Source organism: Rhodnius prolixus, unplaced genomic scaffold (assembly GCF_049639745.1).
Source record: "Rhodnius prolixus isolate KJV_2025 unplaced genomic scaffold, Rpr scaffold_4, whole genome shotgun sequence".
NCBI classification, from domain to species: Eukaryota; Metazoa; Arthropoda; class Insecta; order Hemiptera; family Reduviidae; genus Rhodnius; species Rhodnius prolixus.
Genome location: NW_027411614.1, coordinates 30,285,112 through 30,312,695, shown reverse-complemented (window position 1 = coordinate 30,312,695; position 27,584 = coordinate 30,285,112). Strand labels below are relative to the sequence as shown.

The 27,584-nt window shown below is 32.1% G+C and overlaps 3 protein-coding genes across 16 annotated transcripts; 1 reads left to right on the top strand and 2 right to left on the bottom strand.

The window, feature by feature from the left end:
- Positions 1–711: 711 nt before the first annotated feature.
- On the bottom strand, positions 712–25,882 carry LOC141455314 (MKRN2 opposite strand protein). Of its 13 annotated transcripts, none has more exons than XM_074130253.1 (8): positions 18,889–19,029; positions 18,652–18,787; positions 10,561–10,603; positions 10,166–10,491; positions 3,960–4,089; positions 3,801–3,878; positions 2,848–3,057; positions 712–1,647 (listed from the first exon to the last, which is right to left on the bottom strand). In XM_074130253.1, exons 4-8 carry the CDS (start codon positions 10,284–10,286, stop codon positions 1,422–1,424), a joined length of 765 nt encoding a protein of 254 aa, XP_073986354.1. In that variant the 5' UTR covers positions 10,287–10,491; positions 10,561–10,603; positions 18,652–18,787; positions 18,889–19,029; the 3' UTR covers positions 712–1,421. The 13 variants fall into 13 exon arrangements, with proteins under 13 accessions (XP_073986354.1, XP_073986355.1, XP_073986357.1 ...); XM_074130254.1 differs by having other exon boundaries at positions 10,166–10,479; XM_074130256.1 differs by having other exon boundaries at positions 10,166–10,476.
- eys (eyes shut) lies at positions 12,092–25,736 on the top strand. Of its 2 annotated transcripts, none has more exons than XM_074130216.1 (23): positions 12,092–12,226; positions 13,266–13,414; positions 14,063–14,176; positions 15,463–15,579; positions 15,678–15,791; positions 15,937–16,105; positions 16,184–17,087; positions 17,213–17,526; positions 17,609–17,828; positions 18,000–18,151; positions 18,589–18,725; positions 18,898–19,143; positions 19,429–19,611; positions 19,713–19,941; positions 20,107–20,270; positions 20,341–20,559; positions 21,132–21,244; positions 24,130–24,205; positions 24,305–24,546; positions 24,653–24,791; positions 24,866–25,062; positions 25,138–25,372; positions 25,447–25,736. In XM_074130216.1, the coding sequence occupies exons 1-23, from the start codon at positions 12,099–12,101 to the stop codon at positions 25,611–25,613; spliced, it is 4,728 nt and encodes a 1,575-aa protein (XP_073986317.1). In that variant the 5' UTR covers positions 12,092–12,098; the 3' UTR covers positions 25,614–25,736. The 2 variants fall into 2 exon arrangements, with proteins under 2 accessions (XP_073986317.1, XP_073986316.1); XM_074130215.1 differs by having other exon boundaries at positions 24,863–25,062.
- Mer (ezrin/radixin/moesin family protein merlin) lies at positions 21,313–23,670 on the bottom strand. Its single transcript, XM_074130226.1, has one exon. It carries the CDS (start codon positions 23,380–23,382, stop codon positions 21,589–21,591), a length of 1,794 nt encoding a protein of 597 aa, XP_073986327.1. The 5' UTR covers positions 23,383–23,670; the 3' UTR covers positions 21,313–21,588.
- Positions 25,883–27,584: the final 1,702 nt, after the last annotated feature.

Here is a 27,584-nt window from a genome sequence, read left to right as displayed (position 1 = left end):
TTTTTATCGGGAAAAATGCTCGCCAATCCCAAGAAGTAGCTAAAAACTTTCCTGTTTTGTATACGAATTGATCATTTTGCGAGTTAAAACAAGTTTAAACTTTCCGATAGAATATATATTGGAAGAATCATGCTTGGATTTAAGGAGCAATGGAGAAGAAGTCAGAGAAGTTTCTGAACACGGTAGAACCACTTTCAGATTTGTAACTGCCGAATAAAGATAAGTATCGAAAATTTATAATTAGATTTAGAAAAAGATAGTTGATTCCATTAAATTTCAACTTATCACATCCTCTAAAAATGGAAAAAATGAATTAATTGGCTCCTAAAATTCCAGAAGATTGTCCCTCCTGTTCTCAGGATGAAAATAATAACATGAAGTTTTGAAAATTTTAAATTTATTTTTTCCAGTGTACTGCTAGCTTTAGTAAAACTAAATAAACTTATTTTAAAAATTTAAAGTTATGAACTTTAAATTAATTAATTATTAATGAAATTATTAAATTTTACAAGTTTTGAATTTGTTAAATAATTAAATAACAGAGTTGTTTTTCATTACTATTCGAATGAATTACTAATTATAATTACAATAAAAGGAAAAGATTCGAGTTTTAATTTCTGACAAGTATTTTAATTTATTTTGTAACAAAGATTTGTGAGAAAAAATACAATGTCAGTTTTGCCTTACCAGGTCTCTTGGAATTATTGCAAATACATATGTATTTCAATTAATAATATATATACAATTATTGAAACACCCTGACACTTAAAATAAACGTGTAAACCTGCTGATGTAGATAACTGTATTAATACTTTAGTTTATCATACAAATACATACAACTCCTTGCTTGTAATGTGTATTACTCAAAAATAAATAAATAAATCTATCTTAATACTTTGATTAAGCGTAGAAAACGGTAAAAATCTACTTTTCGACAACTGATTCTATTGGGGTCAGCAGTAGATAGCATAATACTAAAATTTATACTAGACAAAAATATTTTGCATTATTATAAACTATTCATTTGTCATACATAAATTTTGCATATTTGAAAATAAAACAAATTAAAACAGAAATTTTAACAAGAAAAATAATCGGTCTTCTAAACCACATTCTTTGGCTATTCAGAACTTTATTAACAATGATAATAGATTTGTTTCATTTCTTACATTAAGTCACTGTAATTCTTTGAATTTATAGCTTATTTCATATCCCAATTATTCACTACATTTGATTTAAAGGCCTAGTCATTACTGTTCTTACTTTGTAGTCTTGGCCTCCAAGTAGAAAAATAAATCACTACTCTTAACTAATTATATCACTCATTTAACGTAATGTCAGTGCTGGCTTTATGTGAAACGCCAATGCCAAAATATTGAGGGAAAATCTAAGTGCCACGAAGAATAACTAATATAAGTATTTTAAAAATCAAATTTGTTCATATTGTGAGGTCTGTTGACAAAATATCCACTATCTTTCAAACGACGGTATAACTGAACATATTTATATGCGTTTGTTGCTCGTGGTATAACATATAATTCACAAAATTTGATTTTACTTTTAGCATGTTCACTAATTGGACCATTTTGAAGGCAACGAATGAAAGCCAAAACAAATGTGTAACAGTTGAAAGTTTCTTCGTTGTACCTAAAAAAAAAAAAGATACCATGAGTTATAAAAAGATATACCTCAATAATAAAATTAAATAAAAAATAAACGCACTCAAGACTTATTATAATCTCCAAATTAATTTATAAGAATTACTTTTTACTTTTTGTTCTTAGTTCTTACTTAGTGTTCTGGAGTGTTACCGATTGGTATCTTCTCCACTCGTTTGCTTCATTTGTTGCTGGTATCATAGTTACTTATAGCGCCAAGCGCTGATTGTAGCACAAATAAACGCAAAAAAAGAGTTTCTTAAAATTTCGTGCTGTTTCTTTTACTGTGTATCTCGAAGTTCCAATTCTTCTATTTGGAATTTTATCAAGCTTATTTATGTGTTGAACGGTAGTACTTAAAAGGTACAACGTATACGCTACAAATGTGGAAGCAAGTTGGTTTTAGAGTCAAATAGATGCGACACCTAAAAAAGCTAATATGTTGTGAAAGCACTCCAAAAATAAATTCGAAAATTCACCTGACCTATTATTTCTGGTGAAAAGAAATAAGGGTATAAATAAACCACTTTCCCAATTAGAAGATAAAGTGTCGCATGAAATGAAAAAATTAAATTGGAGTATCAAGAAATTATTTAGCGTTGGCAAATAGCCTTAAAATAAATTGTAAGGGGGTATGTGGCAACTCTTGGATGTTAGCAGTCGAATACAGTAGTCTTACATACGCTACTTGCTTTTTCAAAGTTTTTCTAGCTTCTAAAACTTTATAGACTTCTGCTTGCTCTGTTTGATATTCTATTCTCGCTGCTACCTCATTCTCTATACACTGCTCTAATTGTGGAAGAACCCACAGGTATTACAACATGGAGTCGTGACAAGCAAATCTGGGCAGCTTTAGCCCATTTATAGAATTTTCACTACTACACAAGAGTGCACTAATGAAGTTTTTCCTGTAAGCATTTGAAAATGCTAGAGTCATTAACCAACCTGAAACAAAGGGTACGTTGTTTCCTGTTTAAACAACAAGAAGCTTTCAACCACAACAAATCAGGCTATTTGTGATAGCTACATAACTTCGAAGACAGAAAGACAGATGATAGAAATAGCGCTTCCAAAATGTCATTACGCAGCAATATCTCCTATTACCACCAAAAAAAAAAAAGTACAAATCTTACTCTAAGCAGTTTCTTAATTGAAATAAATTGGCTTACGACAAAACTAAATAAATAACCTTTGAGAGGTCCAACAGTCTTGTGATGAAACTGCATTTAACACTTTATCCCATTCTGCTATCCTGTCTTCATCTAATACTTGATGAATTACAAGAGACTGTGTCCAGGCATTTGCCCTATCGGAATGAAAACCATCCTTATCATATTCAATTACTTTTCCATTACTTGTAGTCACGCCAACATGCAAATCCATCAAAACTTTATAATCACTGAAACAAGTAATCAAATGTATTAAAAAATGAAACGAGAGATATCAATATCTCATAGAGCAAAATTATTTTAATTAAGCTTGCCCCCTTTTGACCAAGGAACACAAAACAATCTAAGAACTTTTACGATTATTTGTATGAAAACAAGTTAGTTCTTTTTTCCTAGCAGTTTCAGCGGCTTTTGACGCCATGAGATTTCTAGTTAAAAATACAATTTGTTGGCATCAACAATGTGGGTGAAATACATTATCCTACTCAAGCTAGAAGAACATACGAAAGTGTGTTCATATGCAGGTGCGTATGAAGATAATCAGCTCCGTTGATAATTTTAAATTAATGGAGGCAAATTTCCTTGGGGTGTTGTCGGTAATGATCACAGAATGATACTATATTTTGCCTGCAACTTGCTGGTGCTGGCATTTTTGTTAATTCCACTTTTGATTTTGCCCTAATTTGGATGCAATCATTTAAAAAAAGAACACGTTAGCAGTTACGTTATTACTTCTTCTTCCGTTAGCAACTCTCTTTGCCCTTTGATTTTTGCTAGCACTTCGATGTTTCTTGGCCCTTTAAAACATTGTGTTGAGTTCATTAAATACACACAGCCTTCCTGGTCTGTCACTGAGGTTTCTCTTCATATTTCATGTTCCTTTCTATTCGTATTATGTTTTCAATCTGGTAAATGTCAAGGAGTATTTAGGTGAAGCAATGCTTTATTTTTTTTAATTTGGAAAAATATTTACTTTAAATAGTCGCCATTAGTTGGTTTCAGTACAACTGAACATGGATACTGCGATGCTTTCACAAAGGGATATGGGACTCTAAAAAAAACAAAAACAAATTAATTAAAAGTCAGTTTAAAAATGTTTATGCCAGAAAAATTTAAATGGCGCATAAAATACCTAAATGGCACCAAAGATTGCTGACTATCCAAATTTGCTCTACACACTGGACAATGTTCCGGCAATTGAAGACAAAACACTCTAGGCCCACAGTGACTGAAGCACAAAATGCCTGGATCTGGGTTCCTCACTAGAAAACAACAAAAATTTCAAAAAAAAAAGGGTGGCTATGTCGATTTGGTGAATCGATATTGAAACGATTTTTAGTAAAATGGCTTTATAAAATTATAATGGAAATGTATAAAAATAGTTTGTTTTTCTGAGCCATTAAAGTTATTTCTAATGTTCGCTGTAGGTGCATGTTGCGTGAGTAATTTCAGAGTGACTTCAATTGTTAACTACTATACAATAAACATTCTGCTAAAATTAATAAAACAGTTTTTCTTTAAGTTAAAGATACATTCGGAACAAAGTTAAAATGTTCAAAGAACTTTGCAGAGACGCGTACCATCGGGAACTTTTAAATCTCTTTGAGGTCGACAGACATAGATGTCTTTAAATAAACTGGATAAATTAGATGCATTTTTAAGTACACATGAAATAGGCTTTTTCTTAAAATAACTGCTTCCCTACGACAAACATGTTAGAACATATCCAAATTTCTGGGACTCGTATAGACAAATAAAAAAAAAAATCAGATCTCTCAAAAAAATAATTCCAAGAACAAGCGAAGATAGTAGTAAAGAAAGAAATATTAACTCCAAAGAAAAAAAAAATGGAATTTTTTTTATGGAAATTTCGAACCTGATGTGAATAGATAGTTACTGTTGTTTCAAGTTCCGATGATCTTTGAGAACATAGTGTCCCTAACAAAGAGTACACTCAGCCAACTTTACTGGCTAAGTTAGGTGTTTGGAAAGTTTAGGGAAGTCACCTTAACCTATAGATTGGCCGAGTTAAGCCACTTCATGAAGGGAGCAGTTTTACTCATCAATGTCCGTGGAAGCATGAGATAAAAGTCACTATTCACGCAGAATTATATTATATAACTATTTAAGACTGCTGCAAGACAGGCTGAAGCTATAAACTGTAATAAAACAAAGGAAACTGCAAATTTGTCGCTCAATCTTCCATACATGGTTTTGAATGTACAATGCTTTAAGCAGAATATTTCCACCGCATTTAGCATACTATTGTTGAGGTTGGTTGTGCATGGGCAACTGCCAAAATTGCAGTAGGGAATCAAGATACTATCAGCAAAATGTCTAGAAAAAAGGAAGCAACTGGCAAGGATGCTAGGTGTCCCTAATCTTCTAATCTACAATCCTTAAGATGACTTAACAAAAATACAAATGTAGAATTGCAACCTAAAGAATCTACCAAATAAACCTAACATCAAAATAAAACATTAAATCAATAATTATTTAAAGAAATACTGCTATTTTTTTTAATTAGTGACTTTTAATTAACTTGATCAGTTCAGTTTATATTAACAGATTGAAATTTATGTTGACTTAAGTGAATTGTTAGCAGACAAGGAAGGTATGAAAGTAAGGAGATGTACATTTTTCCCAATCAGATAGTACGTGTGTCCCAAAGAAACCGCGCACATTGTTGTTTATAAGTTGTCATGGTAACACACTAAAAAAGGGCTCCCCTTTATAAACCAGTACGTGTCCAACCACCGGTGCCAAAGGTGAGTCACACATATAATTCTAATATTATTAACCTGTCGTTTCATTCCTATCCTATACACATGTCAACTCCCCACCAGATAATGTTTTAAATGTACCTTGATGTCTTAAATTGCTTAACACCTGTTAAAAGTAGTAAAAAATCTGCATGAATACAAAATTTACTGACTTCAAGCTTATTTGTTTTAATTAATAAGCGTCTTTGGGGTCAAAGTCTTATTATGTGCTGCCAGCCTCTTGGCAGAATTCTCTTAATACCATCATAGTAAATAATCGAAATATGAGCTGTAGAGTCTCTCCTAAGAAGAGATAATGTATTGGCACTCTTTTGCAAACGAACGACCTCGGCGTCCTGAGTCCATTATTCTACACTTTCTCATACGCTATCCTCTTCATAAAAATTATGTAAAGGCAAATAGTAAATTGAAATAAAGCAAATGTTCTTAGTGAGCCATATATTTATATACAATAATGTCAAAAATTAAATATTTTTGAGAGTAAAATTGACATTAATTAAACATTTCTGGAAGCAATCATGCAATTAATTAAAGGTTTCTAAAAAAAAAAAATCAACGGATCAACATTTAGAAAAATTCCTTAAATAATCTAAAATAATACATGCTTTTTGCTGTTTAAAATTACTGTTGATTAATAGTAGAATAAGGAACCCGGTAGCTACAAAAGGGTGTGCGATCAATGAAAAGAGGCTTGAGTTCATTAAGCTCAAACATACACCCTTACAAACTGACTACAAACTAGATAGTACTTTAGGGAAACAGATCAGGGGTGATAAGACTAACTATAGCAACAAAGGATATTTTTTATTCTTTTGTAGGCTCACTTTAGTAAAGAAATAACAAATAAATTTAGCATATTATTTTAATTAAAGATTAGAGTTATAATTAGTAGACTTAGTTGCTTATTCATGCTTCTAATATTCAAACTTCCTATACACGAATTTCTATTAGTGATGGAGCAACCATTATCACTATAGTTGAATTATCTTATTTCAACTTAGTCAAAATGATAAGAAAATAAAACTTCAGCCAAATAATCTTTAAAATATGCATAATAGCGCATCTCTATTGCCATATCTGACACATACTCGTATATAAGTAAATGTGTGTTACTTTTTGGTGCTAAATGCAGAGAGAGAATCATAATTGTGGTAAGTAAAAAAATTACAAAGGAATTTTACTCTTAATCGAAAGAAAAGGTCAATTAAACAGCTTCCATGTATGAAAGAAATCACGCAGAAAAACAAATTTATAAATAAACTAATTTTTTTAGAAAGGTAAAAAGTGGGAATTTCCTTTAAATGTAAAAGTAGAGATCGTTTTGATTACTTAACTTGTAGCATCTTACTCTAAAACCAAAATTTTACACAGATTAACATTACTTACTCTACCTTTCTATACTATAGACGGAGAACTTTCATAGTAATCTCATAAAGATTTTTTTCTATTTAGAATATCTAATAGCAAGTATTATTTTAAGTTGTAAAAAATATAATAACGAAATTAATGTTAATGAAGCTTTGGAGGAGGTTACACAGGTAAAAGAAATTTAAAAAAAAAAATCAAGAAAAATCATTTCTTAAAAAACTTTGACCTATGGACACCCTATCAATCTACAACCTACCAACACAATAGATTCACATCATTGCTTCATGTTATCTAAATAAGGAATCAGAAGAATTGGCTGATGCGATTATTTACTTTTCATTTATTTATAATAACACAATTCATTGATAGAACCCTTTGCAGACTACACGGATTTGGTTTAGTTAGCGAGGGCGAACGTATTATAATGGAAAATTATACACCAAGGGGAAAAAGATTAGCCACTTCTTCAGGGATCTAGGAGCATCCGAAGTCTTAATAACACAATCATCAATCAATATCTACACCCTAATACTGACAGAAGCTACACAAGATTTGCCCAAATGATTCTTTACAGCTTGATGTGCAACTCTGCGAAACACCATGCAAACTTTTTAACAAAGCCCAATTCAAGATGCCAGAAAACCTTTGCCGAGGGATGGATGACACTATACAGGGGTGACAGTGTTAAGGGCGTGGCTAAGAGGAACTAGCCACCCCCGGGGAAAGTAGCCTTTTCTGCCTAATGTGGATTTGAAGGATGTCGTGATTTTTTTCAGAAGACTAGGTGGTTCCATAATTTTTTAATTAGCAGTAATTAAACGAAATAATAAATTTCAAGTTTCCTCGAATTTTCTGCTTTGGAAGACCTCTTCTAGTAAAGATATAAACTTTCAAAGAATTTCCATTTCTTTAGTTTTCAGAAACCCCCCAAAACAATCAGTAATCAATGTCAAATGCATAAAATCGCTTGTTTGATTTCATAATGTGCATAATTCTATCAAAATTCAATGCGTAAATTGCTGTAAAAAAGAATAAAAATATTTAAGTGACGATATTAATAATTTATTACTCACATTTTAAGTAAAGTAACTATGTTTTTTTTTTAACAGAAAGATGACTAAAAGATGTAACACTTTTTCAGTACAAGTGTGCCATTGTTAGTTTGTTCGTGAGCAGAATTTAAATAGAATACTTTTCCTAGCATTTCTCTCATAGCTAATACAACACCTTATTCAAATTAGAAAATAAATTACATGTACAGGGAAAACGAATTATAATGCTTGCCAACCGGATAATAGACAGTAATACAATACATTTAAGAAATAACAAAACAAAATCTGTCATTCAAACAGTTAATAAACAACATTATGTTCATAATGCACTGGGGGACTTGAAGAGTTTTGAGGTCGAGATTCTTGGTGGGTTCTTAGAAATATTTACCGGAAAATTCTTCGTAGAAAAGGTGCATTTCTTCTTTCTGATTTGGGAATGAAATCAGAAAAACTTATACAAAAGGGAAATATGATCTCACCACCGAATAATCATTTAAAAAAAAAAATCTCTTTCTACATTCCCATAATTTTGAATCAAATTTTCTTAAGATTAAGAATTTTTTAACTAGATAGTCTACAAAATGGAGAAAAAAGCTCCGGGCGCCAATAACCTTAGATGTTGACACGCCTTAAGTAATTAATATATACGTATATATATTCAGAGGAAACTTACGAAATTAATTTACAAGCTTCTACATAAGTGGATTAGTATACCAAATTTTGAGAAATCATCTAGATAAGTTTTCGAAAAATAAATGCGGAAAACTGAAAAACATAATTTAGGAAATTCAGGAGCGCAATTCCCATTTATTTCTTGAATTCAAAATTGTTTCAAGACGTTTTCAACATCAATAAAATATGAATAATGGCTCATCACACTAAAGGAAGTGGCCAAAAAAACGAAAATGTATCTTTAAACGAATCTTTAAAACTATATTTTTGGCAAATTAAAAAAAAAAAGCCTGACGCCTTTATGTAAAACGATTTCCAAATAATATTAATTTTTGGAGATTCTAGTAGATTTTAGATTTAAGAGAAGGTAGGCTTCTCTCTAAAGGAATGTACAAATCTATCAGCCGTATTAAATTAAAGCACATTCATACAATCTGAAATTTGAAGAAAATGTTTAACCGCCGAGTGCACTATTTTATAGAATAAATTTTTCTGAATTATGAAGTTTCAGGGAAACCGTATTTCTCTAAATCCAGGTTCCGATATTTTATGTTCTCTACACATGAAAATACGATTCGAGATTAATATAGAAAAATATATATGCGATTACTTTAGAATATTCCTAGTGAATCACAGCGGGTTTTTTTTTTTTAAATAAATAGTGTTATACACCTGGAGCCTTTTAGAGTTCACTGTCAGCCTTCAGACAAATAGTCTGTCAACAGAGAGTGAGCTGAAAAGGCTGCTAGCAACAGAAAATCAAAGAAAAAACAGCAGCTGTATGCAACCCGTGATCTCTTTCCTTCACGCCAGTTATTTGAATTATAGAATTCTTGAAAATTAATAGTATTTTTATTTAAATACAGAAATAATATTTTTTTTTATTATTTTGATCATTCAAGGTTAAAGTTGAAACTATTTTTGTTATCAGACATTTTGTTGAAATAACAATTCACATTTTTTTTTTAATCTTTCCATTAGCTATGAAAGAGGTAAAACTACGAATATTACTAGTTAAGGTAAGAATTTGAATAAATTGCTAAAGAAATACTAAAAGCATTGGTATCAATATACTGCAACGTTCAATAGTAATTTAGCTTTTAAATAAAGGGTATTTCTTCAGTCATTGTAAAATTTAATTGATATTTTTAAAATTCTGTATTAGTTTATAACATTCTTATATTGTTAGAAGAACTATAATTTAATGGAGTCAAAAATTTTGGTTCATCAGCCATCGAAAGTCATAAATAAAATTCAGTATCTTATTAGGAGGTAAATAGTGTCATTTATATATTTCTTTCTTTCTAATCAGCCTGTTACTACAATAACATCTCCAAATTATAAATAAGAAGGCTGAAATAAGGAAACACAAATAAAAAGGAAGAAGAGGAAGAAATATAAAAGAACAGAGTACATGTCGAGTAAATAAGACAGTAAGTGATGTTGAATTGAAAGATAAATACCGTGAGAGGACGAAGGAGCCATGGAAAGTCTCCGGCTGGTACGCGGCTTATGTGTGACGGCGTGGATGTAGGTTTGGTGTATCAGTGTAGCATGCCAGCTGACTACTCTACATTGTTTCATGAGCCCCCACCTGCCATTACTGCTACCACACTTTCCGTATTATGGTCAATGTCAATGTGGTGGAAGGAGAGAGAGTGAGAGAGTTGATTAAATGGTTGTTGCATGTCCCTCAGAGTGCATAGAAGCGGAGATACGCTGTAGAAAATGAGCGCCCTGGGTGTGACCACCAAGAGGAAGTGCTAGGTGGAAACTGCTGAAAAGAAAACTAATGAGGCATTCATAAACTGCCACGCCTTTATTTAGTTTTCAACAATTCACCTACTAAATTACTTACTGAATCGCTTCTTTCAATATTCGTTATCACGTGTTAAAATTCCCTGAAATAAAAATTTTAAAAAATTATATTAGAAAAACATTTACCTATAGTAAAATCTTTTAAGGCTAAATAAAAACAATTATTGAAGATTAATCAACAATAGATTAGACTTTATTTTAAAATTTCTCTAAGCAAAACTCTAGCTGAAATGGAAAATGTGATTAGGTGCACTGCTAAGATCGTTAATTTTATTCGTTTTATTTGTTTTCTTTAATTCTGATCATGTTATAGAAGTTAATTTAGTTATAGAAACAGACTACTGAATTCACTATCAAAACAACTGCTAAATGCTAGATAAACTTGCTGACTCAAAGTGGAGATGGAAGTGTAAAGCGGAGAAAGGAGAAGGATAAAGATAGAAATTGAGATTGAAAAGAACTCTCAAAATTCAGAGATCCTTGACAAAAACAAATTTTTAACTCTCATAACCAAAGTTATTTAAAGGGATTAGTTGCAACAGAATTTAAATAAAGAGAGAAGTTCTTAAGTAAGTTATTTCGTTCATTATTTTCGTTATTTTTATCGATGAATTCGGTGTGTCAAGGGTGGAGAAAAGTTCCGAAACAATGACAATTCGTTAAAGGCCTATTTGTATCAGCAATAGGAGGATCTTTTTGAAAACATACTAACAGGCTAAAGGTTCGTTTGTAGAGACTGAGATATTTATGATACAGCGATGAAGCGACTTGATGGTTGTAGGCTGATGGTGGTTCAACTGATGTTTTCTTGGTATCCTACAAGCCAGTTAAATTGCCACCACGAACTCGTTTTCTTGCGCTATTGTAGGGAAGGCTTCGCACCTTGATTTCTTGACTAGTAAACAACTTCTTAGTTTTTGATGTAGTCGAGTGAGCTGGGTGGTATGAGAAAAGAATGCTGGTGAGGGACATTCTTACTTTAGCTTCAAGTTCTTCTGTGATTACAGATGACATGTTTGCAGAGCCAGTATATGTCGCATTCGAAAGCAGCTTATTTGTTGGGTGTAGAATTCATTAATATCTAATTGATAAATCAGCAATTTATCTGTTTTCAACATGTTAAATAAATAGCGCTCGGAGCTTTGGTGTATCAGTGTAGCATGCCAGCTGACTACTCTACATTGTTTCATGAGCGTTTTCACGCTGCAAAAAAAACTGTCCACCACCATGAGTTTCAATAATAATATAATCAAAATTTTGCTCAAAAATAAATAAATAACCTATAGATTTCCATCTATCGTCTCCTTTTAATCAAAACTCTGATTTCGAGTATTCACATGGACTTTTCTTATTACAATTTTAGTCATTCTAATTATTATAAAACTGGAAATTTAGTCTAAATACTAAGACAGTGGAGATAAAAAGTAATAAAATTAATAATAATAAAAAAGTTAATGCTTCCATCAAGGTGAAATAACTATTAATTTATTTTAATGAAGAACCATATTGTTCATTTTAGTTTTTAAATTTTAGGAGCGATCAGGGTGAGATGTGCAAAGATGGAATGGTTTGAAGACAATGAAGATACTGGAGTGTTTGCAATGGACGGCCTTTTTTCTGACAGCAGCCTCAACAACGGCATTCGCTAGTCTGGCCTGCGTTACAAGTCCATGTATTTATGGAATCTGCATGGAAACTCTTAATGGGTAATGTATAGTTTTTAATGAATTAACTAGTTATTAGATAATTAAAAATTTAACTGTCTGCTTAAATCGCTATATTTGAAAGATGAAAATAAAACAGCTTCACTATCTATCATGCTCCAGTTAATGTTGTAAATTATGAACAGCTCTATTTCATTAAACCGACATCTATAATTTCTGATCAGTAATAATCAAGTTGCAATAAACGAAAATGTTCTTTCAGACCTTAGAATATTCACTGTGCAGTTTGTTTCACTTTTATTTTTCCTTGAAATTCACAATATTAATTTGTAAAATTTGCAATTTATAATTAGAATTCACAATTTAAATAATATTACATTTAAATAAAACTTTTAACTTAACTTTCTTTCTCCTAGTCTTGGTTTTGTTTAATTTATTAATTATTTGTATATATGGCATAATTTATCTGTTACATGAACTTAATCAACAATTTAACTGTATTTTATTTTTAATTTTTTTAGTTTAAAATCAACTATTTTTTGGGACTCATTCAAGAAATTAATGTAACTTCAATAAAATAAAGTATTTATAATAAATGAATTTGATATCTTCTTTCCCATTAAAAAAAAAAAAAGATATAATTTTCAATTCAAAATAAATTCAATCTATTTTTATGACTTTTTAGTACTTTTTTATTGATGTTCAAAACGTAGCCTTGTAAATGACAGTTGGTTCTCACTGTGGTTGTACCCCTCGCTGACACTAATATTGTATATATGTATGTACTTAAGTTTACATAAAAAACGATTGAACTTCCTATTGAACTAAGATCGGTGAAGTTATTTACAATACTTCATGCAAGGAAAATGTGCTAAACTGCTAATTTCATTATTAAAATGTACTAATTTCAGTTGCAATTAACGTTTAAGCATTATATTTCGGAAAAAAAAGGCCGGAGCTTCCCGTTACCCTAATTAGGCAAATTTATAACATACTTTGAAGGACCATAACAATTTCTTTTGTAATAAAGGTACTTCCAGAAATAATTAAATTAATATGAGTATAGTTTTGTTTCTAGTAGCAGTTACACTTGTTACTGTATTGATGGTTATACCGGCACAAACTGTCAAACGAACTGGGATGAATGTTGGAGCTCACCCTGTTTGAATGGTGGCACATGTCTAGATGGTGTAGCATATTTCAATTGTACTTGCCCAGATGGCTTTGTAGGTAAGCAATCACTTTAAATAAATTACATTATATTTTGTCCCAAAATTATGTTTCAATAAAGTAACTAAAAAGTATTTTTAGCGATAATACCGAAATTCTGTTCTCTAATAATTTTTATTTCATCATCTAAGATAAACATCTGTGAATCTAACATTTAACATTTTAAAGTTAGAATCGCAATCGTTACAAATTTGTTAATTTGTGTCGTTACAAATATTCCCAATTCTCAACAAATAACGTCTTAAAAGAAAAAGTTTAATAGATTTGGTGCTTTCAGGGCGATGCTTCAGGGACTTAATAAAAAGTAGTCGAAGGGAGTTCTTAAAATGTAGACATTCAATTCCGGATTTATTCGAAATTGTTTATTAATTAAAATTCTGAAATATTCCCTTGCATGCAATGAATAAGTATGTTAAAGGAGACTGTGATTTCTCTCCGCTCTTATCCATCGTCTTTCAATGTAAATTGAACATAGGTCACTAACATAAAATAGAGTTACAGAGAGTATTTGGAAAGTTATAAAGCGACAAATTCCAAATTTTCAGAAAAATTCAAGCTAAGATTACAACCATTAATCAACGGATTTCTATTTTGTGAGTTAAGTTTGTAAATACTAAAGCCAGCAATAACAAAATTTAAATTTCTTAGGCGAAACCTGTGAAGAAAATGTGGATGAATGTGGGTCAAATCCTTGCTTGAACAATGGCACTTGCTTGGACATAGCAAATGGATATACTTGTCAATGTCAGCCGGGATATTCAGGTAATTTGAAATTCTACCCATCTTCAGTTATTTAAAGGTACTAATTGCTTTTAATTTTTTTAGTTCTATTTTTATAAAGGCAAATTAATCAATCAATTATACTTCAGAGAAGGAACCAAACAGAAGCCCATTTGAGCCTTACTGATTTTAATATTTTTGAGAAAACTCATTTTTCAAAAATTATATTTTCCACTTATTAAGAGAAAAAATTAAGAATAAATGTTTGATACTAAAAAATAAATGTAATTCAGAGAGCAATATATTTGAAGAAGTTGAACTGGGTTCTGAACAACGCTTTAATTTGTAGCCCGAATATGAGCGTCCATTCCACCATTCCACCTGACTAATTGACTGATGAAGTTTTATTCAAATTATCTTGGATACAGCATTAAATTTTTGCTTCAGTAATACAAAATCAGAGTGATTCTCAATTAGAATTCTAGATAACTCTTTGTTTCTAATAAACATTTCCACATCACAGATTAAAAACATTTTGAACAATATAGGACATAGTGACTCATCTTGCAAAATTTTTCACCTTTATATCAACAGTACCTGACAACCGCATCTGACCTGCAAAATTGCATTATCGTATAAATATTTCTCAATGCTCATAGTTTTACCGCTAATACCTATTTTATGCAGTCTTTACCATTATAAATTATGTTCCAAACTATCAAATACTCTTTGAATGGAAAATAATAATAATAATTTGTCTCTGATACGAGAGAATTAACTGCACCAGTGAAGAAAGAACAAACTTATTATCAACACAGCTTCTTCCATACGTAAACCACTCTGCGATTTAGAGAAAGCATCGACACAACGCTATCCTATTCGATGAAGCCTGAAGAAGATTTTCAGTAAAGAAGTCGTTGAAAGAATCAAACAGTAATTAGTTAATTGTGAACCATCTCATTTCTTGAATAAATTGAAACCAATAATTTTTGTCGAGGGAAGGAATTAGCACAGTGGTTAGCGTAAACTGGATTCCAAACGCAGAGATCCCGGGTTCGAATCCAGCTGCTGGTCCATATATTTTTTCTTCTTAGGAGCTTCTTAGAGCTCCTCTTAGATGGACAGAGTTATCTAACGAGATATTACTGTCCAGAGCCTGGCAATGCACTGTAAAAAGCCACAGGCGCCAATAACCTCTGATGTTAAATTACAAAAATAATAATAATTAATAAATATATAATTTGTTATAAGTCTAGTACTAAAGGAGAAGTACGTGAAAAATACGTACAAAATCTCAAAACATAAGCTAAATATTATAATTTTATTAGGCTTTAATTGCGAGGTGGATATGGCCGTTTGTAATACAACTGAAGAAACTCGATGTGCTAACGGAGGAGCCTGCATTGAAGGGCCAGGAATAAGCTTTTCTTGCCGATGTCTCCCAGGTAAAAATAAATACTTGATTAATAATAAAAAATAAATAAATGATTTAACTGGTACTTCTTAAACAGAAAACAATATTCATACTCAGAAATATTTCCAGGTTGGGCAGGAAAACTGTGTGAATCACCGGTAGATGAATGCTCATCTTCACCGTGTGAGAATGGAGGTGTCTGCATTGACATGCATGCTACTTATGTATGCGCATGTCCGTACGGTAAGGAAAGAAACATTTAAAATAATGGTACCTTTTTAAATTTGTTTCGTTACTACGCTGGAATTGCACTGCTTTAATTTAGAGATTGTTGGTTAGAGAGCAAAATTTCTTCATTTCTGCTAACATCCTAAACTTATAAAAATAGGATTTACTGGAATCAACTGCGAGACACAGGTCGAATTATGTTCTGTTAATACTTGCGAAAACAACGCTCTTTGCGTCATTGAAGGAAGACAAAGTATATGTTATTGCGTACCAGACTATCATGGGGAACGCTGCCAATTTAGATATGATGAATGTCTTAAAGGTCCTGGGTAAGTTCTTCCTTTCGTTTTTTACTGGAACTAATATAAATAATACAAAAATCTTTATAAAAATGAATAAATGTAAAGGTGTCTGAATGGAGGAAATTGCATAGATGGAGTGGACAGTTACACATGTTCTTGCCCTCCAAGGCTGACAGGAAGATTCTGTGAATGTCTTGTCACAGAAAGCGGTAATCTAAACTGTAATTATATTCGACCAGAAGTGCCTAATATTACTACCATGGAAACATCTCGATATTATCCTAGTACAAGTATAAGCTATTTAACCACATATACAACAAAAGAAATTGGAGATTTATCTACTACCGAAGCTATTACTGAAGTGCCAATTGATTACACTACCATTGACCAAATTAGTAAAAGTACAATAACTGAAGGCAGTCTTTCTACCGCAGAAATTACTGCACAAACGTATACAACAGATACAACTGCAGAAATCACAGAATCGTATACCTTTCAAAGCACAACCGAAACTGGACGTCTTGCAACTTCCACCATCAGAAGTGACAGTACTGAAATTTCCACAGCAAAAGAAGAGCCAACTTCAGAATATGGATACTCGGATACAAGTGGAGAATTGACTGAAAAAAGTACAACCTATTTGCTGCCAACTACCGATTTTTCTGAAAAAGCTACAACTAAAACAGGAATAGATATAACTACTGCTTCAGTTGAAATACCATCAGAATTTTCTACAATGTATATCACTTCCAAAGAACTAACGACGTATGGTTATACACCCACTTTAAGTTCACAAGCCCCTTCATTTTCAACTCTACCACAAAGCACAGAAGGATGGCCGCATAAAACCACGGCCTCCACTGAAGGATTTGGTTCTACTGAATTAATGACGTTTGGAACACCGACTGATACCTATGGATCTTCAAGCTCAACGGAAATAATACCTGATTGTATAAAACAACCATGTGAAAATGGAGGCTCTTGCGTCAATACAACTCATGGAGCTAAAGTAATATACTTTATATATTTGTTTTCTTATAGATATAATAAATACATTATCACTGTCAAATGGCAAATAAGTTACTTTACAACTGGTTAATTCTTTCAACAGCAAGTGCATTCTAATGATTTCAGTGTCAATGCAAATTCGGCTGGACCGGAAAGTTCTGTGAAAAAGAAGAAGGAATCAAAATAGCAGCTTTTAAGGGACGATCATACTTACTACATATATTCGGAAATTCATCAACAATAACTGTATCTTTAAAAATGAGAACATTAGCTGAAAACGGAATAATTTTGTACGCTCATGCATCTGCTAATATCTACATGTCACTATACCTTCAACAAGGATTTTTGAAATTCCAATTTTCTTGTGGCATTCAAACTATGTTGTTTAGTGAACTCAAATATTCCATAAATACAGGCTTTCTTATGGATATAACTGCCACGTAAGGCTTTATTAAATTTCCTATAAGTTTTTTAGTTTTACAAACGAACTATCACTATATTAGTCCAAAACTTATATTTCAGTTTAGAACTTCTCCCACAAAATGGACTCTTAAAAAAATGTAATGGCTCTGTAAAGTTAAACGGTACATTATCAATGAGTGGAAAACAAGAAACACTGAATCCAACCGTTGGAATGAAAATGTCTGGAGTCTTATATCTTGGAGGATTATCTACCCAAGTAGCACACCAAGTAGACATACCATACAAGGAAGGAATCACAGCCTGTATGCATGATTTGCGGGTGAGAAAGCATTAAACAAAAAAAAAAGTTAAAAGTTCGTACAGTTTAAAATTATGAGTGTAATATCTAAATAAATATAAATTCATTAACAATTAACGCTTCTTCATCAACAGACATACAAAAATCTAAAAAACTTTTCTAGCGGTTTAAATAATTACTTTTTTATTTTAGGTAAATGAAAAAACAAGAAAAATATATGGCGATGCTTTTGATGGAATAGATGTGAGTGAATGCGAATCTCTGGCTTGTCTATCCAGCCCTTGTCAAAACAGTGCTACTTGCATTGAAATTGGACAAAAATGGAATTGTCTTTGTCCATCCGGGTGAGTTCATAACTCTTCCAATTGAATGGATGCATTACCCACGCACTCAATAATGATAAATTATCCATTCATTTACAGCTCTAGAGAACTAACACGTAGAACCTATTGCACTGTGAATTTTAGCTTGATGAACATTTCCTTTTCTCAGGCAAACAGTGATTCTCTGCATTCCAATTTTTTCTGGTCAACACAGAGTTCACCTTTCATTCTTCTCTTTGGGCGTCATTTCTAGCATTCACTACATGCTAGCGCTTATAGTCTTTTCACAGTAATAATTGCCTTGTAATCTTCAACTCCTTCCGCAAGTTTTTAAACTCCTTCAAAAAACTAGAAAAATCATAAAATATTTTATATTACTGACTGAATTGTCCTCATTATTAACTTTGGTAGAGTATCAACAGCCAGCTTTCCACATTAAAACTATATGAATATTACAGATTTCTTGGAGATATGTGTGAACGTTCCGTATGTCTAAATAATCCCTGTAAATATGGAGGTACCTGCGTAATTTACCCAGGAAGTGGGTTCATGTGTTTATGCCCACTAGGAAAACACGGAATGTTCTGTGATCAGGGTAAGTATATTATACTGAATCTATAATGAAGGACAGTTTTTCATCAAAAATTTGATATTTGGCTGAAACAAATATTAGTCATTAATAAAAACTGATAAACATTTTAAAAAATTATTTTTCGTAAACAAATATTCATACAAATTAACATAGTTTATAAATTTACTGATTTTAGATTTAGAAATAGGACATCCACATTTTTCTTCATCAGTTAATGGTTTATCTTCTTACACTGCCTATCCTTTACCTGGGGCCATTCATCACAGCTTTGAATTGCATTTCCGTTTTGTTCCATCGTCTTTGGATCAGATAGCTCTAATGATTTTTATTGGCCAAAGTCATCCGCATGATTCTAGTTCCGATCATTTGGCTGTTAGTTTTATAAAAGGTTACGTGGTACTAACTTGGAATCTTGGATCAGGTACGCAAATCTGTTTAGTTCATAAGTATAAATATATATAATGAGCAGTAGATTTAAACTGAAATCACAAAATATAATTTACAATATAAACAGAATTTACAATATAAATCTCCAGAAATTTTAGGTATATTGGAAGCAAAATTTGCATAAATCTGAAAGGACAAGAAAAATGCCAATTCACCTTGCATTAAGGCATTATTCTTTTTCTTTCTCAAGAATAATTCAGTAATTAACAAAAAAATAATAATAATAATTATATGAAATCTAATACATTTACTTTAATAGGACCAAGGAGAATTTTTACCCCCCAAGCAATTATCGACTCAGGACAAGGGAAGCAAACTCATAATGTGAGATTAGGTAGATCAGGACAGATAGGCTGGTTGCAGGTGGATTCCATGCCTAATGTCACGGGTATTTCACCAGGCTGGCTTTCGCAGTTAAACACTAGACCAATCATTTATGTTGGTGAGATTGTGATTCTGCAATGTTAATTTCGAATTAACTTCTGTAAAATTTTCGCAGTATATCTTAGTAAATTTAAACTTGTCCTTCAAAACAATATGCAGGAGGACATGAAAGTCGCAATTTTAGTGGTCTTCCCCATGACTTACCACTACATTCAGGTTATTCAGGTTGCTTGTATGATTTGGAGCTAAGGGCCGGTAAAGTGAGATTGTCTATACAACGTTCAAGGGATGCTGTTGGAAGAAATGTAGGTCAGTGTTCTACCAAGCATTGTCATAATTCCACTTGTCTTCATAGAGGAGCATGCATCGATCATGGAGCTACTTTCACGTATGTCACATCAATTCAATCTAATAAGAAATCCAGCGTTTCTTATTCAAACATAATTCACTTAAATAATAAGCTACTTTAAATAAATATAAGTTTAGTCTCCCAATTTGCAAACATTAACTTAGCTTTGGATTCCTTGGGATTAATAATCAAAATATTTTCAAGATGTCTATGCCAGGATGGTTGGTTTGGAGCTGGGTGTGAAATACGTTATAATCCGTGTGAATCTACTAGAAATAACTGTTCTCATGGATCAACATGTGTTCCACTACCAATGGGATATGAATGTGACTGTCCTTTAGGAAAAACAGGACGCTACTGTCAATTAGGTAAATTTATCTTCTTATTTCACAATTGTTGATATATAATTTTTTATTTTATTATTATACTTCGTTACAGATGAAACTTTATCAGACGTTGGTTTCTCTGGTCATCGATCATTTCTTAGTTTAGCACCTGCCTCCTTGGAACTAACAGAGACTTGTATAGATTTAGAAATAAGACCTGTCTTCTCAAGGGGGCTTATATTATATTCTTCACAAAGCCATGCTTTGTCAACTATGTTCATCTCCTTGTCTCTTCATGGCGGAGTGTTGGAATTCAGGATTCAACCCATAGGTAAATCTATTGCAAAACTTGGCATGAAAAAAATTTAAATCATTCATCGAAAGTAAACAGCCTTATTAAACGAATTGGGATTGTGAAATTGTGGATCGTTAAAATGTTCTTTCTTAAGGCAACACTTTGCGGAACAATAACATAAATTATTATACTTTTATCAGCCAAAATGAAAGTTTAAAAAGAACAATCCGCCTATTTTTAAGTTGGGTTAAAATGTAAAACTGACAACTTAATTTTTCATTGAATCATACAGTGGGAAAAGGGATACAAACATTTTTTTTAAACCTAGAGCTTAAAATTATCAATTTCTTTTAATTAATATTTGAATTAAACAATATTTATGTAACCGTTTACCTTATTATTTTGCAACGTCAACACTTCTCTCTCTCAACTTATATTTCAGTTAAGTTAATAATCAGTTCACATATTTTTATTCTTAATTTCTTATAACCAAACGTATTATAGGTATTATATCCTGAAATAGTAATGTTGTATTGAATTAAGACACACACTGAGATTTTGCAATTGTAATAAAAATAAACTCATTGAATTGATGCATACGAATTTAGGAGGGCAGAGAAGAAATGGTGATGTTTTGGTTGTGAGAAGTGGCAGAGTCTTGTCCCTGGGACAATGGGCAAGGGTACGGGCCGGAAGGTATGGAAGAAGGATATTCCTATGGGTAAATATAATCACATTATAAGATTTCAAAGAAGATATTTAATGAAACTTTTTCAGAAAATAAAAGTATTTCATACGAGATTAAGCACATTTATTTATTTTAGTAAAGTAACTCTAAATAAAAAATATATCACATTGTGCCCGTTTTCATCTGAGTGATGTTGGCACTTCAAGTAGTTAAATAAAAGTACGATATATACTTAAAACATTGATTTTTGTTTTATATACAACAAAAAGCTTTAGATAAAATTGCAAATTAAACATATTAATGAACAAAAACATTTTTGTAAAAAATAGTGTCTTTCTTATCAAAAATAGATTTTACCTACACAATATAAATTTTATTTATAAATCTTCAAAGAAAGCAACACGGGCTTTTGTTGAACCAGATCTTACTTTTCTTAAAGTGGAATATTTCGTTTCACCCAGCCTTACTTGCTCATCATGAAGTAAATCTAATTCACATTGTTTTTCTCCTATCTTAAGCACTTCAATTTCCGATTTTAAATCTCTGAGTTGATTTTGTAGATGCTTACTTTTCTCTAAATAATCAACCCTTTCTTTTTCAATTTCTAAAGATAATTGCATCATGTCAGTATCTGGTGTTAATTCATAAGAAGTTAGGTCCGTAGCGCTTAATGTAGGGGCGGCTTCGAGTGGTAGAGGTTGGACATCAATCACCGGACCAGAATTATATAAAGAATTCATGCTTGTGCTAATATATGTGTTCCTTGATAGGAATTCTAATAGTTTTTCTTTAGCTTCTTTTTCCGCAAGTCTAGCCTTAAGGAGTTCATCTTTTAATCGATTGGCTTCGAATGCCCTTCTTTCAGATTCATCCACTAAACGAGCAGTAAGTTGTTCAGCCTCGCGAGTTTTCTTTTCTAAATTTATTTTTTCTTCCTCAGTTTTCATTGCGGTAAGTCTCATCCTAGCAAGTTCCTGCTCGGCTTCGCTTGCTTTCTGGCTAAGAAGCATAGCTTCTTCTTCTGCAACCCTGGACTTTTCGGCTAAGAGTTCTGCAGTTTCTTCAGATCTTCTGAGGGCTTCATTAGCTAAACGAATTTCTTCTTGATACTGTAAAAGTCTTTGTTCTAATGCAGTTTTCTCTCTTTCTGCTGCTTCTCTCAACTGTTTTTCTCGAGCAAGTTTGTTTCGTTCAATCTGCCTTCTAGACTTTTCCTCTTTGGCTTGGGTCTTCATTTGTTGCACTTCCATCGTGTCTGGTTTACGTCTTCGCATGAAAAGATCATGATTTCCTATGCATAAATCTAAAATTAATTTGTTCATTCGCACTTTTTTAGAAAAAAATACACAATTACTAGCTGATTTATCCACAGGCTTTATAACAAATTTTTTCTCATCAAAGCTAACATGTCTTATTTCAGACCAAGGAAAGTTAGCTTTTGGGGTAAGTTTATTATCTTTACTATACATATTCAATCCAAGCGCTGTAACGCCTAACCAAAGATCGGTGTTTTTTTTATTAGTTATCGGAAAATAATTGACTCCGTACATTTCAAGGTCTTGGGCAATTTTTAAATACTCCATCTCTGCTTCATCTCTTGACATGCCTTTGTGATCAGCGTACCAAATCTTTATTCTATCTTCCCACATTTCTGGGGTCATCTGATACTGATCAATAACTCGTTGTGGCAATAAATCCTCACTTGCAAGCATTCCAGGTTTATATGTTGTTTCATCATAATCTTCGTATTTTGCTTGAACAGCATAAGAAGCTAGTAAAACTGAGGCTTCAGGAGGGCAGTAAATATCCATTGATAAAATAGCCTGTTTTACCTGGAGAAAAAATAAATGTTGAGTAACTTCTTGAACCAATTCATCAGCAACATCTTCGGGATAAAATTTAGCCAGGAACATAAACGGAGTTATCGTTTGTTGTGATACTACTTGATCTTGAACCTTTTTGTCTAATTTTAGCCAGGATATGAATCCCTTAGCATCTTCATATTGCAACCCAAAATACCATGTTTCCCTTAAACCAATAGTCCGACAAACTAAATCAAATAAATCTCTTCCTGTTGCTCTCCACTCTAAAGAAAACTCCAATTCAGCGTCTAATGTACACACTTTAACGGGGAAAGATTTCCGCGACTTTTTCCTAATAAACTGTGGCATATTATAAGCAAAAAACTAAGCATAATAAACTAAATCTCACTCACAAACAAAACATAACAGCTTATAACCAACACAACTAACCTAACCTATCGATCATGATAGATCGTATAACAAGTCTGCCAACCACACTCAACTTAAATATTTCCCTTTATATATGTGTGTAAAAATAAATACAAAAAAATAAAAAACAACTATTATTAAAAATAAGAATTAACCAAACTTTTATTTATTTAAATGATATTTTGAACTAAAGCCAACTATTAGCGTTGCCAATTGGAAAGCTAAGATCAAATGTGATCGTTAAAATATTTCGTAAAATTATGATCACTCAGAACAAATTTAAAAAGTTTACTGAGATTTTCAGGCGTTTAGCTATTCAATATTTGGAATAACATTTATTAAGTAAATAAACATTTATATACCTAAGCATTCAAGAAATATTTTAAACTGTATTGCATGACTCTTTCAAAAACCTACTTTAACTTTTTATTATCTATTTAACTAAGAAATTATTTCCTTAATCAAAAAATTAACTTACATTATTTTTCAATAACTCTAGTTCTCTCCAACAGGAAGCATTCATTTTCAGAAATTAATATTTGATTGTTCACTTGCACTATAATTTTAATACTACCAGCATGTTAAACTACTAATAAACAATGTCATATTTTTTATGGATGAAATTATGCAGCTACATTGCCTAAATGTTTTGGCATCATTTGTTGAAATCCTTTCGTTTTTCTTTAGGTAGAAGGATCAGTGAACTCTGGCACTCTACTTCCTGGAGAAATACTTCTGCCATCGCATTCTCCTCTTTACATTGGTAATATTTCTCTTAAAGAAGCAGAATTTGTAACCTACTAATATCTATTTTAAACACGCTTTTCTGACTATAATAACTTTTTGTACTTTATAATTGCAGGAGGCGTACCAGATCTAAGCGAATTACCAAGTGGTGCTGTGGCAGGCTTGCCCGTCCCGTTTTCTGGTTGCGTCCGTAGACTCTGGTTAAACTGGAGGTCTGTAACTCTTAACGAACAAAATATTATAGCCGCAAGAAATATAAACGATTGCGATGGTACCGCTTGCGGAGGAGATATCTGCTACAACGGAGGAAGTTGTTGGCTTACTGCCAATAACAGGCCCATGTGTAACTGTCCGCAGGTATCTGTGCTAAAAGAATATTCGGGACTTTAAAACTCGTAAACCAAGCTCAACTTTGAAAACATTTTTTAACTTTATGCTAATTCTGACAGAATATTTGTTTCAGCAATATATTGGAGAAAGATGTGAGAAACAGGTATCTTGTGTTGAAGTAGGTTGTGAAAATAATGGAAGATGCGTCAAACATAATAAAGAAATTAGATGCAGTTGTCCAACAGGTTGGACAGGGCCGTTCTGCAATTTAGGCAGGTTTATACCATTTAACTAAACATGCCATGAAGGCATAACGTAAAGGTTAACGTAAAATTGATTTCAGAAGTACCTACAGGGGCCCCACATTTCGGCGGTGACAGTTTTCTGGTTGTTGATTCGCAACATATTTTGACAAAACGCGGTGGAGGAGAACTTGAAGATTTCATAAACGTTGAAAAAGAATTGAATGACTATGTCATTACGTATCTTTTCCTAAATTTTTCTACAGCCCAGCATGATGGAATGATTTTTTGGACATCACAAGTAAAACCAAACATTAGTTCGTAAATCTTAATAAGCTTTTAATCATAAATGAAATATAACTTGATTTATTTTCAGAACAATGAATTCCTTGGTTTAGGAATTGAAACTGGATTTATGAAAATAGTTTGGGGAATGCTAGGTGTCATTAAAAAAGAAATATTATTGCCTGGTTTACTTGTAGCAGATGGTACCTGGCATACACTGACAATGAATACTTCAGAGAAAGGTATTGTTTTTTTAACGGACCGAACTGTTGCCTACACATATACTTCCAATGCGTCTATTCATACAGATGGCATATTTTACTTAGGTAGGTAGAGTAGCAATAGGTTCACATTTATAATCAACAAATCATGTTTATTAAAAGCATTTTAACGGTTTTAGGTGGATTTCCCGAACATCAAAACGTCATTGATGAAACATTCGGCTTTTTCCAAACACCATTTAGTGGTTGTATAAAAGAAATTGCTTGGAATGAACAATTTACTATTTTAGACTTCTCAAAATTCACTGGAGAAAACGTTGGAAGTTGTGAACTTATATATCCTTGAAATAAAATTCCAATAGCGCAAGAAAAGTTATGTTACTCAAAAAAACAAGAACTAACAAGCTCGATCCTATTTATTTTTTGAAAATCTCTAAACTTAAAAATGAATAAATAAGCTCTATTTATAGTACTCACTTTTTATAAAAAAGAATCCTCTAAATGTATTCTTTATTGCAGCTTCTAATCACTAAAATACTCATAAACAGCCACTTAACATCCTCATAAGAATGCTACTTTTATTTACGTACACAGCTGATTGCTACTGAAATTGACATCCATTGAAGAACATGTGTGAAAGACCAAGAGGTTACCTTACTTGCTTAGAGGTTCATGTTTAGGATAGCTTAGTTGTTATGGTAGCTAATCTTAGTAAGTGCATTTCGAATGAGAATTATATGGCACTTTATTTATTGCCCTATTTCTGTTTGGTAAAATTCACATTGTTTCCGTTTCTTTAAGAAATGCAATTGTAAAATTAACTATTTGATTTTCTTACAATGGATTTACAACAGCTTTCTGTGAGTTCCGAACTTGTTTTTGCATCTGGATTATTAGAAACATTTCATACTTTTATATTTTATTCTACGGAAAAATTGGAATAATATACACTGGGCCAAAAAAGTCTGTGAACACTAACCTAAATTTTATTACTTTTATTATTATCTTATTAGAAACTTCTTTTATTTTCAAATGAAATATACTATTCGATAGAGAGAAACCAGAGTTTTTCATTTTATATTCAATCTTTTATTTTTGTTCAGCAGGAATATCACAATTAAATGTTTAACAAAACAACACCCCAAACGAATGCAAAAAAAGTCTGTGAACACTTTGCAGAAATAAATCATTGTTACACATTGTACGTGAATTATAAATTTTAAAAACTTGTAGGACCTCCTATGTTCCTAATCACTTCCAACAAACGAGCTTTCATCGATCCTAATAATTTTGTGGTCGTCAATGTTGGAATTTTATCCCACTCTTCTAAAATAGCGTTTTTTAGTTGTTCACGGTTTCTTATTCCTCGTTTATTTATTTCGCGGCTGATTTCATCCCACAAATGTTCTATTGGGTTAAGGTCTGGCATTTGTGGAGGGGTGTTTAGGCGCCAGAGTGTATTATTTAAAAGCCATTCCCGAGTTTTTGGTGCGGTATGTTTCGGGTCATTGTCTTGTTGGAAGACAAACGTTCCCTCCAACCCTAATTTTTTTGAATTTTCTTTTAAATTGCGTCTTAATATATCCACATACACATATTGGTCCATCATACCATTAATTAGATCTAACTTGCCCACTCCTTTAGCACTCATGCACCCCACACCAGAATGTTGCCTCCCCCATGCTTAAAAGTAGGCTTCATATTTTTCATTTTCATAGCTTCATTTCTTTTTTGCCACACTTTTTGTCGTCAATCAGACCCACATACATTGAATTTCGACTCATCTGAAAAGATTACGGTTTCCCAGAAACTAGAAGGCTTAGAAACATATTCTTTCGCGAAATCCAATCGGCGGTTACTATTTATTTTATTGATTAAAGGTTTTTTCCTCGGGACTCGACCGCAATAATCGTATTCATGTAATTTATTTCTAATTGTATGTGGTGTTACGCTTACACATAACCACTTGATAATTCTTGACTGATTTTTTGAGCGCTTGTCCTGGGTTCTTCTCGAACAGACTTCAGAATTTGCCGTTTATGAAAGGAATTAAGTTTTGGTGGCCGTCCACTGCGTGGCCTACTAATCACATTTCCGTACTTTTTAATTATATTATGCACCGTTGAAGGGTTTTTTTGAACTATCTTCCCTATTTCTCGAATACTTTTTCTTTCATTTCGCAACGTCACAATAAGTTCTCGAATTGGTCTGGGAACTTCCATATTAGTGGTTAAATATGTACTAATTAGATTATTTATTCACAAAACTGACTGTAGTGGTTTCTACAATACAATAGAGAACTTTGAAACTTTATTCA

Bases quoted from the DNA above. Each gene is read 5' to 3' on its own strand.
- LOC141455314 (XM_074130261.1), bottom strand. From the start codon at position 10,286: ATGAAACAATGTAGAGTAGTCAGCTGGCATGCTACACTGATACACCAA. The intron at 3,058-3,800 runs GTAAATATTTTT...TACTTGTTTCAG, and splicing joins ACTAATGGCGACTATTTAAA to TGATTATAAAGTTTTGATGG. The intron at 1,648-2,847 runs GTTATTTATTTA...TTTTTTTTTTAG, and splicing joins GACTGTTGGACCTCTCAAAG to GTACAACGAAGAAACTTTCA.
- eys (XM_074130215.1), top strand. From the start codon at position 12,099: ATGAAGATACTGGAGTGTTTGCAATGGACGGCCTTTTTTCTGACAGCA. The intron at 14,177-15,462 runs GTAATTTGAAAT...TAATTTTATTAG, and splicing joins ATGTCAGCCGGGATATTCAG to GCTTTAATTGCGAGGTGGAT. The intron at 25,063-25,137 runs GTAAAACCAAAC...ATTTATTTTCAG, and splicing joins TGATTTTTTGGACATCACAA to AACAATGAATTCCTTGGTTT.
- Mer (XM_074130226.1), bottom strand. From the start codon at position 23,382: ATGCCACAGTTTATTAGGAAAAAGTCGCGGAAATCTTTCCCCGTTAAA.